This window comes from Microcebus murinus, chromosome 8 (genome assembly GCF_040939455.1).
Source record: "Microcebus murinus isolate Inina chromosome 8, M.murinus_Inina_mat1.0, whole genome shotgun sequence".
NCBI lineage: Eukaryota > Metazoa > Chordata > Mammalia > Primates > Cheirogaleidae > Microcebus > Microcebus murinus.
In genome coordinates, this window is record NC_134111.1 from 74,732,243 (window position 1) to 74,747,599 (window position 15,357).

At 35.6% G+C, this 15,357-nt stretch overlaps 1 protein-coding gene across 6 annotated transcripts in view; it reads right to left on the minus strand.

Moving 5' to 3' along the window:
• The window catches only part of TRAK2 (trafficking kinesin protein 2), a 66,759-nt gene that overhangs the window by 25,596 nt on the left and 25,806 nt on the right, over positions 1 to 15,357 (minus strand). For 5 of the 6 annotated variants that reach the window (XM_076005797.1, XM_076005798.1, XM_076005801.1 and 2 more), the window contains one exon: positions 8,659 to 8,853. In XM_076005797.1, the coding sequence (XP_075861912.1) occupies positions 8,659 to 8,853 (195 nt within the window). Of the gene's footprint in view, positions 1 to 8,658; positions 8,854 to 14,426; positions 14,455 to 15,357 lie in introns of all 6 variants that reach the window. The other variant, XM_012739006.3, reaches the window with a different exon arrangement.

Sequence of the window (15,357 nt, forward strand, 5' to 3'; positions counted from 1 at the left end):
TATCATCCAATTATTTACAGTTCCTACTCCTTAAACACAACTGGTATGTATGAAATGGCCCTGACTCTAATTCTCTGAGTTGGCAGTAGATACCATGATTTAAGTCATTTGTAGTTCCTTAGTCCTATCCTAACACTTTAGAGTACTCCAAAGACTAGATATGTATGTAGGGATACCATTCGATATGCTTTACTTTTACCTGAGCTTTTTATTTTTCTTCCTAGCACCACTGCCTAAAATGAATGTGGGAATATAGCTTAATTATTAATAACAGTCTTACTCCCAGTTAAGGGAAACAGTCTTTTGGTTCTAAAGAATAGACACAATTTAACCTGGCTGCATAGAAGGAACAAAGGATTAAAAAATTAAGGCACATGCTTACAGCAAGTGGTCTCATTTACTCATGGTCTCAATAACAAAATTAGAAGAAAAAAATCAAATCAATATATCTATGCTCTAAACTAATTACAGAAGACCAGGCAATGGTTGCAAAACCAAATGTAATCTAGACTAGTAATTCTCAACTCCAGACTTTTTTTTTTGAGACACAGTCTCTGTTGCCCGAGATAGAGTACAATGGCATCAGCCTAGCTCACAGCAACCTCAAACTCCTGGGCTTAAGCAATCCTTCTGCCTCAGCCTCCTGAGTAGCTAGGACTACAGGTATGCAGCACCATGCCCAGCTAAGTTTTTTTACATATATTTTTAGTTGTACAGATAATCTCTTTTTATTTTTAGTAGAGATGGGGTCTTGCTCTTGCTCAGGTTGGTCTTTAACTCCTGATCTCAAGCGATCCTCCCACCTCTGCCTCCCAGGGTGCTAGGGATTACAGATGAGCCACCACACCTGGCCTCAACTCCAGATTCTGATTTAATTGATTTGGAGGAGCTCTAGGGCACTGGCAGTATGTAGAAGATTCCCAAGTGTTCTGATGTGGAGCCAAGGATGAAAACCACCAATCTAGGGTTAACACCCAAAACAAGAAGGAATTCTAGAGACTCTGTTAAAACCAATTTTTAGGCTGGTCCGAAGGTAGTGAGTTATCTCACGTGATTGTTCACAGTCAGTTACAGATTGAACTCCTTGTTCTACTACTTTCCCCCCTCCTCACTACTGCACTTGACTAGTCTTAAAAAACAAACAAACAAAAAAAAAAACCAATTTTTATATAAAATTTAAAAAATATATGACATGGCTTATATTACATGATTGACCAGCGTTGAAGTAAAACCAAAGGATGTAATAAAAAACTGTGAACTACAAGTCACACATGATGAAGGGGGAAGAAAAAAATGAAAGACAGTAATGTTTCAAGGAAAATATATTTTAGTGAGGAGAAACAAAATATATTTTCTTTTTTTGAGACATAGTCTCACTCTACTGCCTGGGCTAAAGTGCCATAGCGTCAGCCTAGCTCACAACAACCTCAAACTCCTGGGCTCAAGCGATCCTCCTGCCTCAGCCTCCTGGGCATGTGCCACCATGCCTGGCTAATTTTTTCTACATATATTTTTAGTTGGCCAATTAAGTTCTTTCTATTTATAGTAGAGAGAGGGTCTCACTCTTGCTCATGCTAGTTTCGAACTCCTGACCTTGAGCCATCCGCCCGCCTCAGGCTCCCAGAGTGCTAGGATTACAAGCATGAGACACTGTGCCTGGCACAAAATATATTTCCTATAAATGCTTATTATAGTATGAGAATTTAAAGCTGAACCTGAAGAAATTATCTAGTTTAATGATCTCATTTTCTTGTATGAGGAACCTTCTCTGAGAAATTATGTGACATGTCCAAGATCACAAAGCAAGCTATTAGTAGCAAAACTGAGATTTTAATGTGGAGGTGGTAACAATGGCTCATTTCACAAGGTCTTCAGGAAAAATGCAGTTGATGTAAGGGTTGAGTAATGAGCTCTTTCCACCATGCTGCTGTTTCTACCACAGCCCCACTGAGAACATCAAAAAGTTACACCAAAAAGCCCTCATCTGGCCAGGCCCTGTGGCTCATGCCTGCAATCTTAGCATTCTGGGAGGCTAGCCCAAGGCAGGAGGGTTGTTTGAGGTCAGGAGTGGCCCCAGGGTGACATAGCAAGACCCTATCTAAAAAAAGAAAAACAAAGCCCTTATCTAATGAAATTCCAGAGTAAACATCTATGAATGCATATTAGAAAACAACATAGATCCCAATTTTGCTTTTTATAATATAAATAATATAATATTTATTACGGCAAAGAGTGCAACCAGGATTCTCCACAATATTTTTCCCCTAGAATATTATGGGGGCATAAAAGTTTAGGTTACAGGCCGGGCGCTGTGGCTCACGCCTGTAATCCTAGCTCTTGGGAGGCCGAGGCGGGCGGATTGCTCAAGGTCAGGAGTTCAAAACCAGCCTGAGCAAGAGTGAGACCCCGTCTCTACTATAAATACAAAGAAATTGGCCGGGCGCTGTGGCTCACGCCTGTAATCCTAGCTCTTGGGAGGCCGAGGCGGGCGGATTGCTCAAGGTCAGGAGTTCAAAACCAGCCTGAGCAAGAGTGAGACCCCGTCTCTACTATAAATAGAAAGAAATTAATTGGTCAACTGATATATATATAAAAAATTAGCCGGGCATGGTGGCGCATGCCTGTAGTCCCAGCTACCCGGGAGGCTGAGGCAGAAGGATCACTCGAGCCCAGGAGTTTGAGGTTGCTGTGAGCTAGGCTGACGCCACGGCACTCACTCTAGCCTGGGCAACAAAGTGAGACTCTGTCTCAAAAAAAAAAAAAAAAAAAAAAAAAAAGTTTAGGTTACATATATTGCCTTTGCACCATTTGATGCAGCAATCGCACTATTGGGCATCTATACAAAGGAAAAAAAGGCATTCTATAATAAAGACATCTGTACTAGAATGTTTACAGCAGCACAAATTCACAATTCTTATGTTTTATGTGAAACACCAAGCCACGAAGGCTGGGCTAGTTTAATTGCACAGAAATGTCAGTCAGTTGCAAAACACATAGGAACACAATGGATTCCTCTCTGCAGCCTAAACAGCCCTGCCTTCTCTTCCTTAACACAACACTCCTGATAAAGACATGCTGCTTGGGATGATTCCAAAAGTACTCAGAGCACAGCTCTCAAGTGTTCTCTTGGCTTGTAGATATTTTGAGTAAATGCTTGAATACCCATAGACTAATTCTTCACTATAATTCTGTAACCAAATAGCCAAACTTCATTAAAATCAATCCTATCAAAATCTATTTTCCTTTCAGTTATCAGCTGTCAAAATAAAAATATGTTAAATGATACAGAAATTAGTAATGATCCTCATTTATTGCCAGGCACTAACTTTTCTTACTCTCTAAAAAAATATTTATAACATCGGGAAGATGACACACATTTTTACAGAGTAATTTGCAACTTGGTTTCTGTAGGGTGTTAATATTCAACATTTTTGTTATAATGTTTGGAATGTTCCTGAAAATATGGGGTGGAGAGTTTAATATATATAAACATTTCACTAATCCTTACTTTATGTTCTATTCCTGCATAATTTCACATCAACCAACCCAATCTCACATTATATTAAAGATGGAAAACACCAATGTGAATCTAATCTGGTATCTTTGTCATTTATATGAGATGGGGCTCAATAGTTCTCTCATGTCTCCTTTCAAGATCTAGAGTTTTTATCACAATTACTGAATTTAAAAAAGAAGTCTAATCTTTCATTACTCTCTAAACTTCTCACACCAAAAAACAAAAATCAAACCACCACCACCACCACAACAAAAAAACACCACAAATGAAACACATACACTGCCCACATAGCATAGGAAAATCTACAACAGCTCCCAACAACTAGACGGGTCTTGAGGTTTTAGCCCTCAAGAAATAACTGCAGCTCTTGCTGCTATGATAGAATATATCTGCAATACAAAAACTGTAGAATATCTCTGCAATACAAAAACTGCCTTCCAAAGAACTGAAACAGAACAAAATGAAGACATCTAGGGCAGCCTTTCTCAACAGGGTTCCACGGGAGAATTAAGTCCTATAGAACTTGCCATCCCCCGAGGGGTGGAGTGGCTCATGCCTGTAATCCTAGCATTCTGGGAAGGCCAAGGCAGGCGGATTGCTCGAGGTCAGGAGTTCGAAACCAGCCTGAGCAAGAGCGAGACACCGTCTCTACTATAAATAGTAAGAAATTAATTAGCCAACTAATATATATAGGAAAAAAATTAGCCGGGCATGGTGGCACATGCTTGTAGTCCCAGCTACTTGGGAGGCTGAGGCAGGAGGATTGCTTGAGTCCAGGAGATTGAGGTTGCTGTGAGCTAGGCTGACGCCACAGCACTCACTCTAGCCTGGGCAACAAAGTGAGACTCTGTCTCAAAAATAAAAAAAGAAAAATAAAAAGAACTTGCGGTCCCTAAACTTCCGGGGCTGCCACCTGGTACCAGTTCATGGCCTGTTTGGAACCTGGCCAGCCGGCTGGTTATGCATCACTGCTTGAGACCTGAGCTCTGCACACTGCACCACACCCCCTCCAAAAAGAATTCTTTCATGAAACTTAGGAACTGGGCCACAGAGTAGGAGGTGAGCAGTAGGGGGTGGGGAGGAGTGAGCAAAGCTTCATCTGTATTTATAGCCATTACAGTGGCTCCTTACAGTGGCTAGGCTCCCCATTGCTCTCTCCATTGCTCACATCACTGCCTGAGCTTTACCTCAGGGCCTCCTCCCACTCCCTCCCTCCCCCCCATGGAAAATTATCTTCCATGAAACCTGTTCCTGGTGCCAAAACAGTTGGGAACCACTGCTATGGATGATAAGTGACAATTTTCTCAATTTCCCAAGGATAGTACAAAGCTAGTATATAGATGATAAGGTAATCCATCATACCATAGATATCTTAGGGCTTAATTTTCTTGTGGAACTGGTTGAGAGGGCTGAACTAGGAGAATTATAAATCTGCTAACCTCTATGACCTGGCTTACAGTTAATGCTTCCTGAACATAATCAGGCATATTTCCTTTCCGGCCTGTATAGGTTAATGAATTTTTGAGGACACAGCTTGAAGTATATCTACCCATCAGAAGTAGTAATATCCACAACTGTATTTCTCTGCAAAATTTTAAACCCCCCTAATTAATTCTCCAATTAATATGACTGTAAAATGACCTAATTTAGCTTTGGTTGACAATGCTTTATATCAGTTGTTCTTAAACTTGAAAGAGCATCAGTATCACCAGGACTCGATAAAACACAGATAGCTATATCTCACCCCAGGCTTTCTGAATCTGTAGGTGGGATGGGGACTCAAGAATTTTCATTTCTAACAAGTTCCCAAATGATATAGATAGTGGGGTCCACATTTGGAGAACCTGCCTTAAATAAAACTTAACATAATCAATCATTTCCCCTCTTTTTTTCTTATGCCTTAGGAAGTGCTACAGTTGATCCTTTATTCCTAAATAAAATCCCCTGAAAGGAAGATCAGGTTTCTATTTTTAGCCTTTAAATGTATAAAAGGTATTGTCTGTAATGTATATTCCGATTCCATGACTCCCCCTGTAACTCGCTCTGGGGCTCAGTCTTAATAAAATTAGGAAAACCCTAGAATGATCTATTCTGCATGTAAAACATTCTGTGAGCATTTTAAACTTTGTTTATGTATGGCACGGGCTGGGACCAAATTATTTTTGGGACCCATTCATTGCTCTCAAAGTGTCCAATTTTCAAAGTAAACAATCTCTTTCTGGTTTGAGTAACTTCCCCCACCCCCAGGTCATGTGAGAGGCTCACAACGCCAAATGCTGGCCATGTTTCCTATCAGCCACAGGGGTTTTAATTTCTTTGTGTTGTATAAGACAGAAAATGCCCCTGACTGTGCCACCTCTCTTTACTAGTTGTTAAAATCCATTTTAATGAGCACAAGTATCCACTGGCACGGGAGAGAAGTAGGGATAAGAAGGGATTGAAGTAATATTAGGGATGGCCTGCCAGGATATGTAATAATTATTCAAAACCACAAATCTTGAAGTCTCAAGGGGATAGAAAACTGTGGGAAAGGGAGAGAATGTTTTGTATCTTGTTTTTTAAATCTTGGTCAATTTGCTAAATAAAATAAACCACTTATCTTTTACATTCATAAGATGTAAATTTATAATGAAATTTATTTACATTTGATTGAACTGTTAACCCAGAGAATTGATATCTTTAAAATAACAGTGAAATTAAAGTGCAGTACAGAAATAAAGTATTAGTGGACCAATTTTTTTTTTTTTGAGACAGAGTCTCACTGTGTTGCCCAGGCTAGAGGGCTGTGACAGCAGCCTAGCTCACAGCAACCTCAATCTTCTGGGCTCAATCGATCCTCCTGCCTCAGCCTCCCAAGTATCTGGGACTACAGGCATGTGCCACCATGCCCAGCTAATTTTTTTTCTATTTTTAGTTGTTTCGCTAATTTCTTTCTCTTTATAGTAGAGACGGGGTCTTGCTCTTGCTCTTGCTCAGGCTGGTCTAGAACTCCTGAGCTCAAGCAATCCTCCCGCTTTGGCTTCCCAGAGTGCTAGGATTACAGGCGTGAGCCACTGCGCCTGACCCTAGTGGACCAATTTTAATTTTAGCTTATTTGCTTTATGATCTTACGTAGACCATATATAGTCCAATTATCATGAAAATAGTACTATTAAGATTAAAGAAATAGAATAGTTTTCCAGAACCGTGAAATATAAATCTGTATCATTCTACCAATCTCAAGTTTTAGATTATTCCCTTGAACATTATGGTTTGGCATAAAGTCACAATTTTAGAATTTATTTACTTTTTTTTTTTTTTTAAAGTGACAGAGTCTTGCTTGGTCATTCAGGCTAGAGTGCCATGGCACGATCATAGCTCACTGCAACCTCAAACTCCTGGGCTCAAGCAATCCTCCAGCTTCAGTCTCTTGAGTAGATAGGACTACAGGCACATACCACCATCCCTGGCTGTTTACACCTTTTATTTTCTTGTATTTTTATTTAAAATTCATACTAAAAGTACCTCCCTTAAATCACAATCTAAGACATATTTCTAGCTATAGTTTCACACCTCAGTGGCCTATAGGACAAAAACAAGTAAACTAAGAAGTACTTTCTGTGACATTTTATCAAAATAATGACAAACTATTATAAATTTATCCTGATGAAATTTCAGCTTGAAAGTTCTTTTCACAAAGTTAAAAATTCAAAGAACAAAGGGAAATGAAAATACAAAAACTACTGTTCCTTCTAAAAATCATTTTCTAGAAAATCTTAAGCAAGTAATTTCTCAAACTAAAACACAGTTTTATTTGTACTTCTTGGTATTTCAATTCAAGTTTAAACGAGATTTATATTTTTTTTCCTGAGCTTTTAAGTTCTAGGAAACTACTGCTAAAAGCAAGTTAATGATTACTATGAAAATGAATATATCACAACAATAATTCTCCAGTGACAATGTGACATTAAAAACATTGAAGTACTCACTAGGAAAATGTCTCTGATCTGATGCGATCTCATATCTCATTATAATTAAAAGCATTTCACAAACATGTTAATGTTGAACTTGTAGGCTTTTATTATCTATTTTAACAGGTACTATGCACACGACATTTTCATACCAAATTAATTTTTTTTTTAAAGTAAGCTCAGCCTTTTGACAGTTTTTTGGAGTGAGGTCAAATGTAAAAAGGGGTGTCCATACTTCAAAGTTTAAAGCGTTCTCTATTTAATTTTGTTATTTCTAACTGCTTGGTGTAAAACAGACCTCTTTTAAGGACAAATCTGGCTTAGCCTCTCACTGAAATATTCTCTAGGAACCCTTAAGTAAATAATGAAGAATACTATACAGTGTATATTTATTCTTCCTTGGCATCAGTAGAACTACTTATGTATTTAAGAACTATGCTTCCTTTTTTTTTTTAGACAGAGTCTCACTCTGTTGCCCAGGCTAGAGTGAGTGCTGTGGTGTCAGTCTAGCTCACAGCAACCTCAAACTCCTGGACTCAAGCAATCCTACTGCCTCAGCCTCCCCAGTAGCTGGGACTACAGGCACACGCCACCATGCCCGGCCAATTTTTTCTCTATATATTAGTTGGCCAATTAATTTCTTTCTATTTATAGTAGAGACAGGGTCTCACTCTTGCTCAGGTTGGTTTTGAACTCCTGACCTTGAGCAATCCGCTCGCCTCGGCCTCCCAGAGAGCTAGGATTACAGGCGTGAGCCACCACGCCCGGCTAAGAACTATGCTTCTTAATGACTCATAAAATTCCTGTAACTATGTTTAATAGGGAAGATAAAAGTCAAGAAGCTGAAGGCTCAGGATATCAAACTATTAGGATATAAAATTTCAAATAATTTCACTACTTTTAAAAATGTTCCCTTTTCTACTTAGTCTCAGGAAAATATCAAAAAGATGAAAGAAATAGAAACATCTAGTATGCCTGCAACACTGGATACTCAGAGTCATAAGAATGACAAACTTCCTGCCTTCAGACATAACACAGAATTATCTCTTCCTGTTAAATCAGTTCAAGTTAAAGTAGGCCTATACTGAACAATGGCTACAATTAATAAATGTCAAATGTTTTAAAAAGTCAATACCAAGATATCCATAATCTTTATTTCAATGCACAAATTCTAAAAGGGAAAATACTCACTCATATAATGGAAAGTCTCTTCAGCAAGGACTGGAGAGAGGGCATCAGATGCATGTTGCTGCTGGTGTGGGGACTGAGTCCAGTCTTGATTTTCATACAGAAAAAGAGAGTCTACTTTTAGCCTATACTGTGGTAGCTGTTCTTCTAGCAGATTCACCAGCTCAACTTCAGGGAGATCATCACTGGAGCAGACATCTAAAGAAGAGAGTACATGTAAATGAATCCAATATATTTCAATTTACTAGGATACAGAGAAAATCAGTGAAATTAGTTTGGCAAAAGTAGGACAACCAAAAAAACATTAAACAAGATCATTTCTCCACTGGTTTTTATTAATATATCATGGTACTATAATTGGTCATTCTTTGGGCTTCTTTAATAAGAACTTGTAAAGTAAAAATAACATGATTTTTTTTGGTAATAATTTTTAAAAATTATTTTAAATTAATTGGACATATTTATGGGGTAGAGTGATATTCATACATGTATACAATATGTAATAATAAAATCAGTGTAATTATCGCATTCATCACATTTATGGTTTCTTTACATTGGGAACATTCAAAATTCTCTTTTAGCTATTTGAAAATATAAACTATAGTCACCCTATAGTGCTATAGAACACTAGAATTTATTCCTCCTACCTAGCTGTAATTTTGTATCCATTAACTAACCTCTCCCTATCTCCCTTTCCCTTCTCTTTGCAGCCTCTAGTAACCATTATTCTATTCTCTACTTTTATGAGATCAACTTTTCTAGCTTTCACATGAGAACATGCAGATACCAATAAATTTTAATTACACAGTATCTAAAAATAGACTGGTTAGTGAATATAACTATGTTTTTAAAATTTAATGTGAATTCAGACAAATTTCTTATTTTCTCCCTATCAATCAATTTAGTACTGTTTAAAAGTGGTCCAATCTCTACTTATATGCTTGGGAGAAAAAAACTGATGCAAAACAACCAGCAGAAAATAGCCAATTCAACAGAGATAAAATTAAATGTTCTTTAATAGCAAAATTTGAATTCTTCAAACTCTAGAAAAATTACATTTTAGTATATTCCACATTAGCTAAAATTTTTAAAAAATAACATTAAAAGTTATTCAATACTGGCACTGGAATAAGTACTTTATCATTTTTATTTTAAAGACATGGTACATTTAAAGCCCTAAATATGCAAGAAGAAAATCTGAAAGAGGAGGGGGAAAAAAGAGTTTCTTCCTAAAAATCTTCCCCAGCCTTCACATAATATAAATTTAGTATGATATGGTGATAAAGAACATTGCCTTGTAAGTCAGAAAGCCCTGGGTTTGAGTCCTGGCTCTGCACATACCATAATGTGACAATACGTAAGTTACTTAACCTCTAACCCTCAGCTTCCTCATCTGTAAAATGGAGAAGGTATCTGGTACCTCCCTCCGTGGTCGATGTATGAATTGAGATAAACACATGAAAAAATACTTGTATTTAGTGCAATGCCTGGCACACCATGAAGGAACTCTCTAAATGTTAGCCATTTTTATTATTGTTTTACTATTGAGTTTTTAGACCTAGAGATGAAATCAAGTCTAAGGTTGCTATAGCATCTAAATAATTATAGAGTATTAAAAGTAGAAGGTACTTTGAGAAATCATCTAATACTGCCTCCTAGATAAGGAAACTGACTTAAAGGTGAGTGACTTGCTGAGGACCACTGGACTTTTGTCTCAATTTCCTATTCAGCACTGTGCCCACCTGACCTCAGAGCCATCTCTTATTGCTATATGCTCATTTATTAATATTTATAGGACAAAGGCTGACCATTTGTTCTAGAAGGCAAGTTCATATGTATCACATCTCTCTCTAACATACCATAGTAGTCCTACATATCTCCTAATAGCTCCAGGTGCTTAGTCTACTTATTGTCCCATTTTTCATTCTTAATATTAGAAAGAACATGGGATTTAGCATCAGACCTAGCTTTTTTTTCTTTATATTTTTATTCTTTTTTTTTTTTAAATTTAAACATTAAAAAAATTTCAATTAGACTTAGTTTCTAACTCTGACTCTCTACTCATTTGCTATGGGATGTTAGACATATGATTTACCAAACAGGACAGAAGTACATACACTGACATGGAAAGGTCTCTCAAGACATTGGTAAGTGAAAGAAACTAACACAACCAATATATTCTATTTATGTATGTAAAAATGTACACACACTTCTCCCACTATTAATAAACCAAACTTAGATTTAAATATGTACATTAAATACACAAATGCAAAGAAAAAGAAAGATAGGATATACTCTAACTCAGAGGACTTAAACAACTTGTCTGAAGAGTAAATAGAGCTGGGCTCAAATTGTCTTACAACACTTACAATATCTTGCATTTATCCTTCCTGAGCCTTAATTTCTCTCATTTGTAAAATAAAGACAATCATTTACTACCCTACCCTATCTCTGAACACAGCTGGGCTTTTCTGTCTTTATGTGCCTGCTGTTGGCTTCCTGTTCCCAATACCGCCCATCACTTAACAACTCCCACATTTAGCAGTTTACAAAAAAGAAAAAGTTATCCCTTTTAACAAGCTTAATACTAGGGCTTAAAATAATAGAGAAAATACAGGATGCCATACCCACCCTCTCATGAGATCTGGTATTTCCTTTGTGGGTTGTTTAAAGAAACATGCTCTAACTCTAGCAAAGAACAACAAAGTACAATTTAAGAAAACAAATTTAAAAAGGGTAAATTCTACTACTTGACTTTGATTTAATGACATTTCAATAAGTCAAATATAAGAAAGCTGACAATATCAGACATCCCTATTCACCCAGAAGGACAAGCAGATGTTTCATAATCACATAGAGATAGAGATGAGGTACATTTAAAATCTTAAATATGGTTCTAAAGAAGATTTCAATCCTTGGCAAATCTCTTAAATAAGAGCCCTGAAAATACATTCAAAATCTATTACTACAAATTCCATGTGATTATCCAAAGTTTTTCTGCCACACATATACTATATACAGACTGTCATTATAATACATGCAGGAAGAGAAGTTGACTATAAATACATACAGAGCTAAAAGCTGACTGTTAGGCATCCAAGGGTTTAAAGGAAATGAAAAACAAAAGTGACATTCATGAAAAGAGCTACTAGTCCCTAGAAGTTTTCTTTCAATAAGTATTAATGAAGTTCTGTGAATTTCAAGATCAATTTCCTACTTCCAAAAAATATTTTAAAAATGAGTGTACAATAGAGGTTAAGTATTAATAAGTTGAGCTAAATATTCTTCAGACTAGTTCCTCCTACCTGCTCCCACATTTCTGATAATGTACTATTTATTACTCTCCTGATTGTTCAGGCTTGACAGCCCTCTTCCATATGCCTGTTTCTTTCTAGTCACATTGTCTCCTCTTATTTCTCTTGAAAGTGGCCTCAAAATTGGTCTGTCCTTATGACACTCAAATCAGTCTCCACATCTTCATGACATCACATCACTTATATAAAGCTAAGAGAGAGGTCTCAATTTCATCTAGCCAGAGAAGAAAAACATCATTCAACACTTGGGACAATTAGTAAAGATCCCAGAAGGGTCAGGCCTACTGTTAGCAGAATTAAATTAACACTAGAATAAAGTATACTAGCATATGGTCTAGAAATGATCTGTAGACCCACATAACAAAGATTAAAAACAAGCCTCAAAAAAGATCGACCTTAAATAGCAAATAACTTAAAGACCTGCCAAAATAAATTTTAACACTCTTCCAAGGAAGACAACAAAATCCCAACACTTAACAATGTAACATGCATAATGTTCTGCATTCTGTAAAAATTACTAATAAAGAAATTATAATCCAAAACCAGGAGGAAAATGAGTCAACAGAAACAGACTCAGCAATGACAGAGATAACAGAATTAGTAAGCAACAATGTAAAAACAACTATTATTATTAATAGTATGCTCAAAGATTTAAAAGGAAAATATGAACTTACTGAAAAGAGAAACAGAAGATATAGCTGTATTTATAAAACTCAAATAAAATTAGAGTACAATATCTAAAATGAGAAATTCACTGGATAAGATTAGCAGATTACACATTCTCCAGAAGAAAAGAACAGTAAACTTGAAGGCATAGCAATGGAAAATATAAAAAATGAATCACAGAGAAAAAAAAGGCCAGAGGAAAAAAACTGAATGATCATCAGTGACTGTGTCATAATATGAAGCAATCTAACATACACTCAATTGGCAGCCCAGAAGAAAACAAAAGCAAGAGGAGAAAATATATTTGAAAAAATAATGGCCAAAATCCTTCAAATTTAATTAAAATAAATTCATAGTTCAAAGAAGCGCAACAATTCCAGGCAGGGTAAACACAAAGAAAAACACACCAAAGCAAAATTGCGAAAAAGCAGTGATAAAGAGAAACTCTTAAAAGCAGACAGAAAAAGATATACTATATTTAAGGGAATAAAAAAAGAACTTGAAACATTCATTGAAAGCAATGCAAGGTAAATGACAATGGAACAGCATCATTAAAACACATGAAAAAAAAAGTCAACTGAGAATTCCATACCAGTGAAAATGTCTTTCAAAAAAGATGAAGTAGAGATTTTTTAAAGATAAGCAGAAAACTGTGTGACTGCTAATCTACTGCAGAGAATGTTAACGTTATTCAGGCAAAAAGGATACCAGACAGAAACTTTAATCTGCAAAAAGTGACAATAATGGTAAATCTATGAGTAATATATAAGCCTTCTATTTTCATAATTTATTTAATTTATAATTGATTGTTTAAGGCAAAAATAATAACAATGTGTTATGTATATAACATGTAGATGTAAAAGGCATGGCAATAATAATATAAGGGATGGTAAGGGGAAATGAAAGAATGCTGTTTTTAAGAGTCTCACTTTATGAAACAGCATAATGTTATATGAAGATAGGCTATGATAAGTTAAAGGTATGTATTGCAATTGAGAGCAACCACTGAGAAAATTAAGAGGTATAACTAAGAAGCCAATAGCAGAATTAAAATGGAATCCTAAAAAAAAAACCTAAAAAAAGAAAGAACAAAATGAACACACAAAAAACATATAGGAGCATAGTAGACTCAACTAAAGTCATAATTTTTTTAGAAGTAAATGGTCTAAATGCTCCAGTTAGAAAATATATACTGTCAGACTGGATTTTAAAAAACAAACCTAATTGTAAGTTATCTGTAGATGTCCTTTAAATGTAAAGATTCAAGTAAGTTAAAAGTAAAAGGATGGAAAATGCTATGATACCAATTCTACACAAAGTTTTCCAAACACAGAGGGAACACATCACATCTCATTTTGAGGCCAGCATTACTTCAATATCAAAATCAAGCAAAGACACTGCAAAAAAAGTACAAACCAATACAAAATGGGATTGGGACACACACACACTCCCTAACAAAACACTTGTAAATCAAACCTGCATGCCCCAATACATCATAACTGTGGAATATTTTCCAGGAATACAAGTTTGGTTTAAAATTCAAAACTATTAATAAGCCAACAGAATTCACTATACTGACAGACTAAGAAAGAAAAACCATATGAACATTTCAACGGTTGCTGAATACACATCTGACAAAACTCAATACACATTCATGAATAAAAACCTCTCATACAATGTGGAAGAGGACACCTTCTCAATTTGATAAAGTGCATTCTCAAAAGACTTAATGGTGAAAGACTGTAACTTTTCTCCTAAGATTGGAAATATTGTAAGGATATTTGCTCTTACCACTTTTATTCAACACTATACTGAGATCCTGTCCCATTCGATAAGGCAAGAAAAAGAAATAAAAGGCATTCAGATTAAAAGGGAATATGTAAAACTGTCTCTATTTGTAGACATTATAGTATATGTAGAAAATTCTAAGAACTCTACCAGAAAGTTAATAAAATACTAAGAGAAGTTGCAGAATATAAGGTTTATATTAAAAAATCAATTTCATTTCTATATAGTAGTAACAGTTGGAGAATGAAATTAAATAATGGCATTTAAAAACAAAAATGCTTAAGATTAAATTAAACAAAATATATTTAAGACCTATACAATAAAAATTAAATAACTGTTAAGAGAAATTAAAGAAGACCTAAAAAATGGACAGATATATCAAGTTCATGGATTTCTTCAGATATCAATTCTCTATAGAGTCTATGTAATTCCATTGAAAATTCCAGGATTCTTTTTTCATAGAAATTGACAAGCTGATTCTAAAATTTATACAGAAATATAAAACATCTAGAATGGTCAGAATAATTTTTAAAAAACAAGAACAAAGTTGAAGAATTTATATTACCTGATTTCAAGATTTATAAGAGTTACAGTAATCAAGATAATGTGGTATTTCTGTAAAGACAGATTTAAGGATTAAAGGAACAGGATAGAGTCCAGAAATAGACCCACACATATATGAGTAAGTGATTTTCAATGAAATTATCAAGGTAATTTTCAACAGGGGTAAAGACAGTATTTTCAACAAACAATGTAGGATAAACTATTCAGTTGAAGAGCAAAAAACAAAAACCTGGGCCCTAACCTCATTCCATACTCAAAATTAACTATAAAATGAACCACTGACTTAACTGTAGAAGCACTGTAGAAACACTATAACTTTTACAGAAAACAGAGAAGAAAACCTTTGTGATCTTGAGCTATGCAATTATTT